The sequence below is a fragment of the Pithys albifrons genome, chromosome 6, assembly GCF_047495875.1.
Source record: "Pithys albifrons albifrons isolate INPA30051 chromosome 6, PitAlb_v1, whole genome shotgun sequence".
Lineage (NCBI taxonomy): Eukaryota > Metazoa > Chordata > Aves > Passeriformes > Thamnophilidae > Pithys > Pithys albifrons.
The window spans coordinates 2,113,902-2,128,478 of NC_092463.1; the positions used below are offsets into that span (position 1 = coordinate 2,113,902).

The 14,577-nt window shown below is 43.7% G+C and overlaps 1 protein-coding gene across 1 annotated transcript in view; it reads right to left on the reverse strand.

The window, feature by feature from the left end:
- MAP4K5 (mitogen-activated protein kinase kinase kinase kinase 5) overlaps window positions 1-14,577 on the reverse strand; it is an 88,516-nt gene that overhangs the window by 31,998 nt on the left and 41,941 nt on the right. Inside the window, exons 3-4 of the mRNA XM_071557185.1 lie at window positions 6,292-6,382; window positions 2,113-2,177 (exon numbers count right to left, since the gene is read on the reverse strand). Of these exons, the coding sequence (XP_071413286.1) occupies window positions 2,113-2,177; window positions 6,292-6,382 (156 nt within the window). The remainder of the gene's footprint in view (window positions 1-2,112; window positions 2,178-6,291; window positions 6,383-14,577) is intronic.

A 14,577-nucleotide genomic window follows, 5' to 3' on the forward strand; every position in this document is an offset into this window, starting at 1 on the left:
AATAAGTGGGTAAGTTTACAGCACATATAAATCAATATATAATAAATATATATTAAATTATTACAAAGTGGGTAAGTTTAGAGCACATATAAAAAATATATTATATATTATATATTAAATGATTACAAAGTGGTTAAGTTTAGAGCTCATATAAATCAATATGTAATAAATATATTTTAAATTATTAAAAAGTAGGTAAGTTTAGAGCACATTCAAATAAACATATAATACATATATTGTAAATTAAATTGTTAAAAAGTGGTTGATATTACAGCACATATAAATAAATATACTATATATTATGTATTAAATTATTAAAAAGTGGGTAAGTTTACAGCACTTTTAAATAAACATGTTATATATATTATATATTTAATGATTAAAAAGTGGGTAAACTTACAGCACATATAAATAACTATATATTAAATTATTAAAAAGTAAGTTTAGAGCACATACAAATAAACATATAATACATGTATTGTATATTAAATTATTAAAAGTGGTTGAATTTATAGCTCATATAAATAAATATACTATATATTAAATGATATATATATATATATAATACTATATATTAAATGATTATAAAGTGGGTAAGTTTACAGCACATATAAATAAATATATTAAAAATATACAATATATTAAATAGTTAAATAGTAAGTTTAGAGCACACATAAATAAATATATTAAAAATATATCATATATTAAATAGTTAAATAGTAAGTTTAGAGCACATATAAATAAATATATTAAAAATATATAATATATTAAATAGTTAAACAGTAAGTTTAGAGCACATATAAATAAATATAGAAAATATATGTAATATATTAAATAGTTAAATAGTGAGTTTAGAGCACATATAAATAAATATAGAAAATATATATAATATATTAAATAGTTAAATAGTAAGTTTAGAGCACATATAAATAAATATATTAAAAATATATAATATGTTAAATAGTTAAATAGTAAGTTTACAGCACATATAAATAAATATATTAAATATATATAATATATTAAATAGTTAAATAGTGAGTTTAGAGCACATATAAATAAATATAGAAAATATATATAATATATTAAATAGTTAAATAGTAAGTTTAGAGCACATATAAATAAATATATTAAAAATATATAATATGTTAAATAGTAAGTTTAGAGCACATATAAATAAATATATTAAAAATATATAATATGTTAAATAGTAAGTTTAGAGCACATATAAATAAATATACTATATATTATATATTAAATGATTAAGTGGGTAAGTTTAGAGCACATATAAATAAATATATAATAAACACATTATATATTAAATTACTAAAAAGTGGTTAAGTTGAGAGCACTTCCAAATAAACACCTAAAGCACAATAAATGCATCTATTTCTATTTAATATTCACTCCAACAGAGCGGGGCAGCCCCTGCAGAATCCAGGGCTGGCCCTGCAGGGTCTGAGCTCTCCCTGAGCTGAAAAGGGGTTTGTTTGGCCCTTTCACAGAAGGGCTTTCTGTGCCAGACACACAAACAGCCCCACAGGAGCTGACAATGCCCAGAGTGAGAAGAAAACCTTTTCTCACAGAGTTCTAATTCTCATTTTCCAAAGGATTTCGTAGCACTGGAATATCCTGTGGTCTTAGAGAAGCAAACCCAGGAGTGATTCCTGCTAATATATGAATTTTGGGGATGGCAATGCTCGATTTTTGGGACTGTCTGTGGGGCTTGGAGATGTTTTAAAGCAATTTGGACTAATTAATTAAAAAATAAAGCAGAAATTGTGTTATGGGTTTGGCTCAACCCAAGACAAATTGCTACTCAACACTCAGTGCTATCATTTAACTCCAACAAATTCTTCTACAGCACCAACAGCTCCAGATGGAAACTTGGGAAGGAAAACAGTAAAAGGTTGGGATGGGATGAACAGGAATAATTTTCCAGGATTTCCCACTCCCAGTGTCCACATCCAGCTGTTCTGCCCTGGAGTTACAGCCTGAAAACAGCTCTGACTGCAGCTAAAAATCACAATTTATCCCCCACGAGCAGTGACTGGGTATGAATTAATTTCCTCCTGTGCAGGAAGTTCCCAAAATATTCCCAAATATTCCCGTTACCGTGGTAGATGTCCTGGAGGGATCCCCCCCCGCAGTATTCCATGCAAATCCACAGCTTCTCCCGGCTGCCAAGGGAAAGAAAGCACAAAAGCTGATGGAGTTGGACACACAGCACAGTTAATTGGCATTATTTTAATTGTTTTCTATCAGTCTTGATTGCTCTTCATTAAAAATACCCATTATTGGCAGGTACAACATTAATCCCAGCATAGAATCATAGAATGGATTGGGTTGGAAAAGACCTCCGAGATCATCAAGTCCAACCCTTGGTCCAACTCCAGTCCCTTTACCAGATCATGGCACTCAGTGCCACGGCCAAGCTCAGCTGAAAAACCTCCAGGGATGGGGAATCCACCCCCTCTCTGGGCAGCCCATTCCAATCCCTGAGCACTCTCTCTGCAAAGAAGTTTTTCCTGCTCTCCAACTTCAATTTCCCCTGGCAGAGCTTGAGCCCATCGTGCCCCCTTGTCCTATTGCTGAGTGCCTGGGAGAAGAGACCAACCCCCAGCTGGCCAGAACTTCCCTTCAGGCAGTTCCAGACAGTGCTGAGGTCACCTCTGAGCCTCCTCTTCTCCAGGCTGAACACCCCCAGCTCCCTCAGCCTCTCCCCACAGCACTTGTGCTCCAGTCCCTTCTCCAGCCTCGTTGCTCTTCTCAGTTGGGTTGGAAGAGACCTCTGAGATCAGCAAGTCCAACCCTTGATCCAACCCCACTGTGATCACCAGCCCAGGGCACAGAGTGCCCTGGGCTGGTGATCACAGTGGGGTTGGATCAAGACATGGTGGATTCTCTGTCCCTGGAGGTGGATTCTCTGTCTCTGGCCCCACTCCAGCCCCTCAATCTCTTTCCTCAACTGAGGGGCCCAGAACTGAACACAACACTCAAGGTGTGGCCTCCCCAGGGCAGAGTCCAGGGGAAGGGTCACTGCCCTGGGCCTGCTGGCCACGCTAGTTTGGATCCAGGCCTGGATCCCATTGGCCTTCTTGGCCACCTGGGCACACTGGTGGCTCCTGTTGAGCTTCCTGTCCCTCAGTCCCCCCAGGTCCCTCTGCCTGGCTGCTCTCCAGCCACTCTGTGCCCAGCCTGGAGCGCTGCAGGGGGTTGGGGTGGCCAAAGGGCAGGACCTGCACTTGGCCTTGTTGAACTCCATCCCATTGCAATCAGCCCATCTCTCCAGTCTCTCCAGATCCCTCTGCAGAGCCCTCCTGCCTTCCAGCTGGTCGACACTCCCTCCCAACTTGGTGTCATCAGCAAATTTGCTGCTGATGGACTCAATCCCCTCATCTAAATCATCACTAAAGATGTTAAACAGGACTGGACCCAACACAGACCCCTGGGGACACCACTGGTGACCAGCTGGATGCAGCTCCATTCACCAGCACTCTCTGGGCCAGCTCCTGACCCAGCAGAGGGTACACTTGTCCAGGCCATGGGCTACCAGCTTTTCCAGGAGTATATTATGGGATACAGTGTCAGAGGCCTTGCTGAGTCCAGGCAGACCCACCCACAGCCTTCCCCTCATCCACCAGGTGGATCCACCAGCACGTCACTAATGAGATTAAAATGTCATTAATATAAATTATCCTGTTATCAATATAAATTCTCACCTGTCAAAAGGAGCATTTTGTGCCAAAATCCCTGAGAAGTCTTTAAATATTATCAAGGATAAAGGTGGGGCTTTAACTTGGCAATGAAAGAGATGGAGGAAAAACACCTGAGGTTCAACTGCTGGCAGCAAAGTTGGGAGAGAACACCCTGAATAGTCAATCTTAAATTGAAATGGTTTAATTTAATCTAAAAAAATTTTTAATTGTTTAATTTAATCTAAAAATGAAAAAAAAAGTTTAATCTAAAAAAATTTTAAATTTGTTTAATTTAATCTAAAAAAAATTTTTAAATTGTTTAATTTAATCTAAAAATGAAAAAAATGTTTAATGTAATCTAAAAAATTTTTTTAAATTGTTTATAATTGAATCTAAAAATGAAAAAAAATGTTTAATTTAATCTAAAAAAAATTTTTAAATAGTTTATAATTTAATCTAAAAATGAAAAAAAATGTTTAATTTAATCTAAAAAAATTTTTAAATTGTTTAATTTAATCTAAAAATGAAAAAAATGTTTAATTTAATCTAAAAAAATTTTAAAATTGTTTAATGTAAAAATGAAAAAAAATGTTTAATTTAATCTAAAAAAATTTAAAAATTGTTTAATCTAAAAATGAAAAAAAAGTTTAATTTAATATAAAAAAATTTTTTTAAATTGTTTAATGTAAAAATGAAAAAAAATGTTTAATTTAATCTAAAAAAATTTTTTAAATTCTTTACAATTTAATCTAAAAATAAAAAAAAGTTTAATTTAATCTAAAAAAAATTTTAAATTTGTTTAATTTAATCTAAAAATGAAAATTTAATTTAATCTAAAATTCTTTCATTTAATCTAAAAAATTAAAAACTGCTTAATCTGAAAAACTGTTTAAATTTTAAAATGTTTAATTTAATCTAAAACATGGTTTAAGTTAATCTAAAAAATTTCAAGAAATTGTTCCATTTAATCTAAAAATTGTTTAATTTAATCTAAAAATTGTTTAATTTAATCTAATTTTTTATTGTTTAATTTAATCTAAAAATTGTTTAGTTTAATCGAAAATTGTTTAAACTTAAAATTTAAAGAAATTGTTCCATTTAATCTAAAAAATTGTTTAATTTAATCTAAAAATTGTTTAATCTAAATTTTTAAAAAATTGTTTAACTTAAAAAATGTTTAATTTAATCTAAAAAATTAAAGAAATTGTTTAATTTAATCTAAAAAATGTTTAATTTAATCTAAAAAATTAAAATTGTTTCATCTAAAAATTATTTAATTTAATCTAAGAAATTAAAAATGTTTAATTTAATATAAAAATTGATTAATTTAATCTAAGTTTTTTAAATTGTTTAATTTAATCTAAAAAATTTTTAAAATTCTTTAATTTAATCTAAAAAATTGTTTAATTTAATCTAAATTTTAAAAATTGTTTAATCTAAAAATTGTTTAACCTAAAAAATTGTTTAATTTAATAAAAGAATTTAAAATGCTTAATTTAATCCAAGAAGTTTAATTTAATCTAAAATATTTAAAGAAATTGTTAAATTTAATCTAAAAAATTTTAAAAAATGTTTAATTTAATCTAAATTTTTTAATAGTTTAATTTAATCTAAAATTTGTTTAATTTAATCTAAAAATTTAAAGAAATTGTTGAATTAATCTAAAAATGTTGAAGTTAATCTAAAAAATAAAAACGTTTAATTTAAAAAGTTGTTTAATTTAATCTAAAAAATTAAAAAATTGTTTAATTAAATCTAAAAATGTTTAATTTAATCTAAAAATTGTTTAATTTAATCTAAAAATTGTTTAATTTAATCTAAAAAACATTTTTAAAATGTTTAATTTAATCTAAAAACTTGTTTCATTTAATCCAAAAAATTGTTTAATTTATTTTAAAAATTAAAAAAATGTTTAATTTAATCTAAACATTGTTTAATTTAATCTAAAAAATTCCTGCTCTCCAAAGGAGGATTTAGAAATCCAGCTGGTTTATTCCAGGTGAGTCCCTTGGGGATACAGAAATTATTTATAATCCCAAGGAATCCAAAGGCTGTAGGAAAAGACCAAGGAATATTCCCATTTATATATTCCCACTTATATTCCCACTTAATATAGTCCCATACATATGGCAGAATTCCACAGGAATGGAAAATATTCCCTGATTTTCTCCCCAACACTGAACATGCACTCGAGGATGCAGCAGTTGGCAGGAAAAATGTTATTCCCAGCACCTCAAATCCAGTGTTTTGCTCCCAAAAATCCCTGGCTGTGCCTTCACAGCCCAGAAAACTCCCATTAAATAAAACATCCCGAAGGAATTCTGCTCCAGAGCTGGGAAATGGATGAGCAGGACTGGGCAGGCAGGAGGCTCCAAGGGAAAAGTTCCTGCTCCTGGTGATGAAAATATTCCAGGGTTTTTGGCCGGCACAGAAAACAAACCATTAGTCACTTTTGGTTTTGAAAGCCAACTTTAAAAAAAACCCAAAACTCTGGGAATTCCTCCTAAGGAAAAGCACTGGGAGAGGGTGTGAGGATCAATCCAGACTGAGGGTTGTTCAGAACCAGCAGGATGTTGGAATAAAAAGCAGGAATTACCTGAGATAGCTCCCGAAATAGGCCACTATGTTGCAATGTTTGCATTCCTTGACCATATAAATTTCTTGCTGGATCAGGGAAAAGTCATCTCCTGGAAAACAGGAAGCACCAGGGTTACATCACGGGGGAATGGACATCCGGAGGGATGCACGGAAAACAGGGATGGGGCTGGATAGGGCTGAGCCCTCTGGGCACTCCAGCCTTTCACCCACCACATCCCTCTCTGCATTCCAGACCCTGGGAGACACAACATTCCCTGAGGAGCAGCAGAGAAGAGGGTGGGGCATGAGTTCGGACAGCTCAGTGTGCACGGAGAGCTCTGGAAAAGCTCTGGGATCTTCTGGAGCAATGGGAGAACATGAACAACCCCAGAACAGCCCCCTGGGGCCACCAGGGCTGAGCCAGCTGTGCCAGGGCACAGGGAGCCAATTCCAGAGGGCACTGCCTGGAGCCACAGGGAGCGAATTCCAGAGGGCAATGCCTGGAGCCAGGACACAGGGAGTCAATTCCAGAGGGCCCTGCCTGGAGCCAGGACACAGGGAGCCAATTCCAGAGGGCCCTGCCTGGAGCCACAGGGAGCGAATTCCAGAGGGCCCTGCCTAGAGCCAGGACACAGGAAGCCAATTCCAGAGGGCCCTGCCTGGAGCCAGGACACAGGGAGCCAACTCCAGAGGGCCCTGCCTGGAGCCACAGGGAGCCAATTCCAGAGGGCCCTGCCTGGAGCCAAAGGGAGCGAATTCCAGAGGGCAATGCCTGGAGCCAGGACACAGGAAGCCAATTCCAGAGGGCCCTGCCTGGAGCCAGGACACAGGGAGCCAACTCCAGAGGGCCCTGCCTGGAGCCACAGGGAGCCAATTCCAGAGGGCCCTGCCTGGAGCCAAAGGGAGCGAATTCCAGAGGGCAATGCCTGGAGCCAGGACACAGGGAGCCAATTCCAGAGGGCAATGCCTGGAGCCAGGACACAGGGAGCCAATTCCAGAGGGCCCTGCCTGGAGCCAGGACACAGGGAGTCAATTCCAGAGGGCCCTGCCTGGAGCCACAGGGAGCCAATTCCAGAGGGCAATGCCGGGAGCCAGGACACAGGGAGCCAATTCCAGAGGGCCCTGCCTGGAGCCACAGGGAGCCAATTCCAGAGGGCCCTGCCTGGAGCCAGGACACAGGGAGCCAATTCCAGAGGGCCCTACCTGGAGCCAGGACACAGGGAGCCAATTCCAGAGGGCCCTGCCTGGAGCCACAGGGAGCCAATTCCAGAGGGCCCTGCCTGGAGCCAGGACACAGGGAGCCAATTCCAGAGGGCCCTGCCTGGAGCCACAGGGAGCCAATTCCAGAGGGCAATGCCGGGAGCCAGGACACAGGGAGCCAATTCCAGAGGGCAATGCCGGGAGCCACAGGGAGCCAATTCCAGAGGGCCCTGCCTGGAGCCAGGACACAGGGAGCCAATTCCAGAGGGCCCTGCCTGGAGCCACAGGGAGACAATTCCAGAGGGCCCTGCCCAGAGCCAGGACACAGGGAGCCAATTCCAGAGGGCCCTGCCCAGAGTCAGGACACAGGGAGTCAATTCCAGAGGGCCCTGCCTGGAGCCAGGACACAGGGAGCCAATTCCAGAGGGCCCTGCCTGGAGCCAGGACACAGGGAGCCAACTCCAGAAGGCCCTGCCTGGAGCCAGGACACAGGGAGTCAATTCCAGAGGGCCCTGCCTGGAGCCAGGACACAGGGAGTCAATTCCAGAGGGCCCTGCCCAGAGCCAGGACACAGGGAGCCAATTCCAGAGGGTCCTGCCTGGAGCCAGGACACAGGGAGCCAATTCCAGAGGGCCCTGCCTGGAGCCAGGACACAGGGAGCCAATTCCAGAGGGCCCTGCCTGGAGCCACAGGGAGACAATTCCAGAGGGCCCTGCCCAGAGCCAGGACACAGGGAGCCAATTCCAGAGGGCCCTGCCCAGAGCCAGGACACAGGGAGCCAATTCCAGAGGGTCCTGCCTGGAGCCAGGACACAGGGAGCCAATTCCAGAGGGCCCTGCCTGGAGCCAGGACACAGGGAGCCAATTCCAGAGGGCAATGCCTGGAGCCAGGACACAGGAAGCCAATTCCAGAGGGCCCTGCCTGGAGCCAGGACACAGGGAGCCAATTCCAGAGGGCCCTGCCTGGAGCCACAGGGAGCCAATTCCAGAGGGCCCTGCCTGGAGCCACAGGGAGTCAATTCCAGAGGGCCCTGCCTAGAGCCAGGACACAGGGAGCCAATTCCAGAGGGCCCTGCCCAGAGCCAGGACACAGGGAGCCAATTCCAGAGGGCCCTGCCTGGAGCCACAGGGAGCCAATTCCAGAGGGCCCTGCCTGGAGCCACAGGAAGCCAATTCCAGAGGGCCCTGCCTGGAGCCAGGACACAGGAAGCCAATTCCAGAGGGCCCTGCCTGGAGCCAGGACACAGGGAGCCAATTCCAGAGGGCCCTGCCTGGAGCCAGGACACAGGGAGCCAATTCCAGAGGGCCCTGCCTGGAGCCAGGACACAGGGAGCCAATTCCAGAGGGCCCTGCCTGGAGCCACAGGGAGCCAATTCCAGAGGGCCCTGCCTGGAGCCACAGGGAGTCAATTCCAGAGGGCCCTGCCTAGAGCCAGGACACAGGGAGCCAATTCCAGAGGGCCCTGCCCAGAGCCAGGACACAGGGAGCCAATTCCAGAGGGTCCTGCCTGGAGCCACAGGGAGCCAATTCCAGAGTGCTCTGCCTGGAGTCACACGGAGCCAATTCCACAGGGCCCTGCTTGGAGCCACAGGGAGCCAATTCCGGAGTGCTCTGCCTGGAGCCACAGGGAGCCAATTCCAGAGGGCCCTGCCTGGAGCCACAGGGAGCCAATTCCAGAGGGTCCTGCCTGGAGCCACAGGGAGCCAATTCCAGAGGGTCCTGTGTGGGGTGACAGCCCTGCTAATGGTTTAGGGGGGACACCTCAGCCCCTGGAGGGGCTCTCAGGAACCACTGGCAGGGGACAAAGAGACTCCAGTGTCTCCCTGACTGTGCTCATTGATGGGGTTACCAGGAATGGAGTGTTATGGAAATGACATGGCCCTTCTTCACAGCACCCTGGGACACTCTGCAGACACCCAAGGAGCCACCACTCAGGCATTGGTCTTTCACCTCCAAAATATTGACTATAATCACCCAACCTACCTAAAGGAAAAAAAGGTATAAAAAGAGATGGGGCATGAGCAAAAACTGGGGAGAAATGCCATGGTCTCTGTCCTGTCTCCTCCTATCTCTTTGGGCAATGTAGGGGTGAGAAACCACATGCTCTCTAGACTTTGTATCTTATTCTTTACTCTCTTACAATGTCTACTACTTTATACATTCTATCTTCTATCTTTGCTACTTTGATCCTTACTCTGTAGGCACCTTATTCACTAACCACATTTTGCTACTTTAATACTAACAACAATAACTTGCCTTACAATTTGCACCCTTTAATTAATTGCTGTGTTCCTTCATGGTGTGCAGTTCCTTTTCAACATGTGTGTTAATGGGAAACAACTCTGTCCTTTCCTTTTGCTTGGTGTTACAGAGAAGGTTTTGTGCAGGTCATTTTGTTGCTCTGCCGAGGAGGGTTCAGGATTTGTGGTTTGGGTTGTTGTGTATCTGATTAGTAGTTTTCTGATTAGTTATTTAAGTCTGTTGTGGGAGTGGAATACAGTGCTGGACTGAAACTTAAGTTTGGTGTGCTTGTCTCTGTAGAATTTATTTTTTGCTAGTTTCTTTTGGGGTTTTTGGTCATCAATTAAATACAATCCTGCAGCCAAACATTATCATATCAATTAAATACAATCCTGCAGCCAAATGTTATCCCCAGCAATGCAAAACCCACAAGAACTGGCACATACTTGTATTAATAAAAGTTATTTTGGGAGCTGTTGTAGAGAAAGTTCTATTCTTGCTGTTAAGTGTGGTCTCCAAGCAGAGGTCAGAGACCCTTCCAACCTGTTTGCTGTCCAGTGTTTGACAGGCACTGTTGGGTCCAAAAGGCTTTGATTGTCTGGAGACACGTAATAAGTTCATAGAATGGATTGGGTTGGAAAAGACCTCCGAGATCATCAAGTCCAACCCTTGATCCAACCCCACTGTGATCACCAGCCCAGGGCACTCAGTGCCCTGGGCTGGTGATCACAGTGGGGTTGGATCAAGACATGGTGGATTCTCACTCAGTGCCACATCCATAGAATCATAGAATGGATTGGGTTGGAAAAGACCTCTGAGATCATCAAGTCCAACCCTTGGGCCAACTCCAGTCCCTTTACCAGATCATGGCACTCAGTGCCACGGCCAAGCTCAGTTGAAAACCCTCCAGGAAAGGTGAATCCACCCCCTCTCTGGGCAGCCCATTCCAATCCCTGAGCACTCTCTCTGCAAAGAATTTGTTTCTGCTCTCCAACTTCAATTTCCCCTGGCAGAGCTTGAGCCCATCGTGCCCCCTTGTCCTATTGCTGAGTGCCTGGGAGAAGAGACCAACCCCCACCTGGCCAGAACTTCCCTTCAGGCAGTTCCAGACAGTGCTGAGGTCACCTCTGAGCCTCCTCTTCTCCAGGCTAAACACCCCCAGCTCCCTCAGCCAGTTCTCCCTGGCTCAAGTGAGGTCCTCACAGGAAGGACACAAACCTTTCCAGCCTCTGTTTTGTCCATTGTTAACCAGGTAGTGCTGGATTCACAAAGCTTTGATTGTTCTGAGGGCATTGATAGCCAATAATTTTATATTAATACAGGTGGGACTGGAAATCTTTGCATTTCTGCCTCTCCTTTCCATGTGGAGCCAGGAGAGCTCCCACTGCAGGGGCTCCATTCCCAAAGCTCTGGGAAGAAGGAGCAGATGGGCAGGACACCCACTGGGCTGAGTCAGAGCACGGGCTGTGCCTGCTGGGAGGGAGGTTTGGGGAGCACTCCCACCCCAGCTCTGGCACAGCCAAATGTCCCTGGGGGAAAAACACACTGAAAAGGAAGGAATAATGTTCTAGGTGCAATTTGTGATTCTCTCAGTATGTTTATAGAGATGTTAAATCTACAGCAGGGGATGTTCTGAACAGAACCTTCAGCTCAAACCCCACACTCTGCCTTCATATTTCATGTGTTATTATCTTTATTCTTCCTGTGGTATGGAAGGACACAGGGAAATGGCTTCATATTTCATGTGTCAATTCCTTTATCCTTCTTCTGCCATGGAAGGACAAAGGGGAATGGCTTTGAGCTGAAGGAGGGTTGGAGAGAGACAGAACTTTTCTCCGTGTTGAGATGGGAGGATTTTGCCCTCAAACCTGCTGAGATTTGACTTCCTTGAAAATATTTGTGTAGTTTAAAAATGCTCCAGTTGTTTGTTATCTGTGAGACATTGACAATTTCCCATAGGAAGTTTGTTGGAGAAATGGGAGGAATTAATCCATCAGATTCAAACTTAGATTAAAGAGGTTTATAAAAAGGAGAGAGAGGGACTTTTTTACAGGCAGGTTGTGACAGGGGGAATCCTTTAAACTGAAAGATCAGAGATTTAGGTGGGTTATTGGGAAGGAATTGGTGGCTGGAAGGGTGGGCAGGCCCTGGCACAGGGGCCCAGAGAAGCTGTGGCTGCCCCAGCCCTGGGAGTGTCCCAGGCCAGGTTGGACAGGGCTTGGAGCAGCCTGGGCTGGTGGGAGGTGTCCCTGCCCATGGCAGGGGTGGCACTGGGTGGGCTTTGAGGTCCTTTCCAATCCAAACCTTTTGATGATTCTCTGGTTTCCAGGAGTAACATGGGAGAGACAACCCTCTGGTCACTTCTCTCCGGGTGACCAACTCCCACCTCAGAGCAAAGAGCTCCAGAGTGGAGAAGAACAGGAATTGTGGCTGGTCCTGCTTGATGTGGAGAGCAGATCAAACTCTGCTGGACTGACAGGGAGCCTCAGGAGAGCTGGAGAGGGACTGGGGACAGGGATGGAGGGACAGGACACAGAGAATGGCTTCCCACTGCCAGAGGACAGGGACAGGTGGGATATTGGAAAGGAATTGGTGTCTGGAAGGGTGGGCAGGCCCTGGCACAGGTGCCCAGAGAAGCTGTGGCTGCCCCATCCCTGGGAGTGTCCCAGGCCAGGTTGGACAGGGCTTGGAGCAGCCTGGGCTTGTGGGAGGTGTCCCTGCCCATGGCAGGGGTGGCACTGGGTGGGCTTTAAATCCTTCCCAACCCAAACCATTCTGGAATTCTGTGAAAACTTCACCAGCTGCCAAGTCACAAAAGACTAAAATTTAACTAAAGATTTTATGTTTCAGATAAAATTCTGCTCCAGATGATGTCGTAGCTGCCATGAAGGAAAAACCTCCTCTGGATATTTAGTCCTGTTTAAAGTTTCCCCAGTGAAATTCTCTCCCACTATTATTACAGTCAGGGATGTCCAACCCAGAAAACATGAATTGCTTTGTCCTGTTCCCTTTAATTGGGATGATTTTGACAGCCCCAAGAGGACTCAAGCACTGCAGTAAACTGGATTCTCCATGTGTTTATCTAAGGGACAGTGTGGCTCATATTTTAGAACAACCTCTTTTAAAACTGTGTTTATATTTGCTGTGCTTTGCAGCAGCTTCTCTGAGCAATGGTGGCAAAACTGCTGCCAAAGGCAGTGCCAGTGTGGAACGACAGAAATTATCACAATTGCCAGACTTTTATTGAAGAAAACAACTCTGAAATATGAAGGTGGAAGGGAACACACTTCCATGAATCCATCCCTGACCTATTTCAGTAAATCCTCAAGAGCTTTTTGAAGTTGAATTATATGGAGAAACACTTCACTGGGGCAGGAAAACATTAGTTGAGGAGTTTCAAATGTCAAGAGGCTTCTTATAAACACCAGTAGTAATTTTTTAAATAATGAAAAAGAGAAAAGGCAGCAAGACTTTCACAAATTTAGCCCAGATTTCACACTGGGCTCAGTTTAGGGGTTACCTTGAGGCTACAACTCTGCCTGAACTCACACATGCTGCTGATAAATGATCCCTGTTAACAGAGGATTTCTGAGTTTAGAAACTCATGGAATGGTTGGGGTTGGAAGGGACATTAAAGCCCACCCAGTGCCAGCTCTGCCATGGGCAGGGACACCTCCCACCAGCCCAGGCTGCTCCAAGCCCTGTCCAACCTGGCCTGGGACACTCCCAGGGATGGGGCAGCCACAGCTTCTCTGGGCACCTGTGCCAGGGCCTGCCCACCCTCCCAGACACCAATTCCTTCCCAATAACCCACCTAAATCTCTCGTCTTTCAGTTTAAAGGATTCCCCCTGTCACAACCTGCCTGTAAAAAAGTCCCTCTCCCTCCTTTTTATAAACCCCTTTAATCTAAGTTTGAATCTGATGGATTAATTCCTCCCATTTCTCCAACAAACTTCCCATGGGAACTTGTTGATGTCTCACAGATAACAAACAACTGGAGCATTTTTAAACTACACAAACATTTTCAAGAAAGACAAATCTAAGAAGTTTTGAGGGCAAAATCCTCCCATCTCAACATGGATATCAGAAAAAAAGTTCTTTGCAGAGAGAGTGCTCAGGGATTGGAATGGGCTGCCCAGAGAGGGGGTGGATTCCCCATCTCTGGAGGTTTTGAAACTGAGCTTGGCCGTGGCACTGAGTGCCATGATCTGGTAAAGGGACTGGAGTTGGACCAAGGGTTGGACTCGATGATCTTGGAGGTCTTTTCCAACTCAATCCATTCTATGATTCTATGGATGTGGCACTGAGTGAGAATCCACCATGTCTTGATCCAACCCTACTGTGATCACCAGCCCAGGGCACAGAGTGCCAGAGTGATCACAGTGGGGTTGGATCAAGGGTTGGACTTGATGATCTCAGAGGTCTCTTCCAATCCAACTGAGAAGAGCAACGAGGCTGGAGAAGGGACTGGAGCACAAGTGCTGTGGGGAGAGGCTGAGGGAGCTGGGGGTGTTCAGCCTGGAGAAGAGGAGGCTCAGAGGTGACCTCAGCACTGTCTGGAACACCCTGAAGGGAAGTTCTGGCCAGGTGGGGGTTGGTCTCTTCTCCCAGGCACTCAGCAATAGGACAAGGGGGCACGATGGGCTCAAGCTCTGCCAGGGGAAATTGAAGTTGGAGAGCAGAAACAAATTCTTTGCAGAGAGAGTGCTCAGGCATTGGAATGGGCTGCCCAGAGAGGGGGTGGATTCCCCATCCCTGGAGGGTTTTCAGCTGAGCTTGGCCGTGGCACTGAGTGCCATGATCTGGTAAAGGGACTGGAGTTGGACCAAGGGTTGGACTTGATGATCTCAGAGGTCTTTTCCAA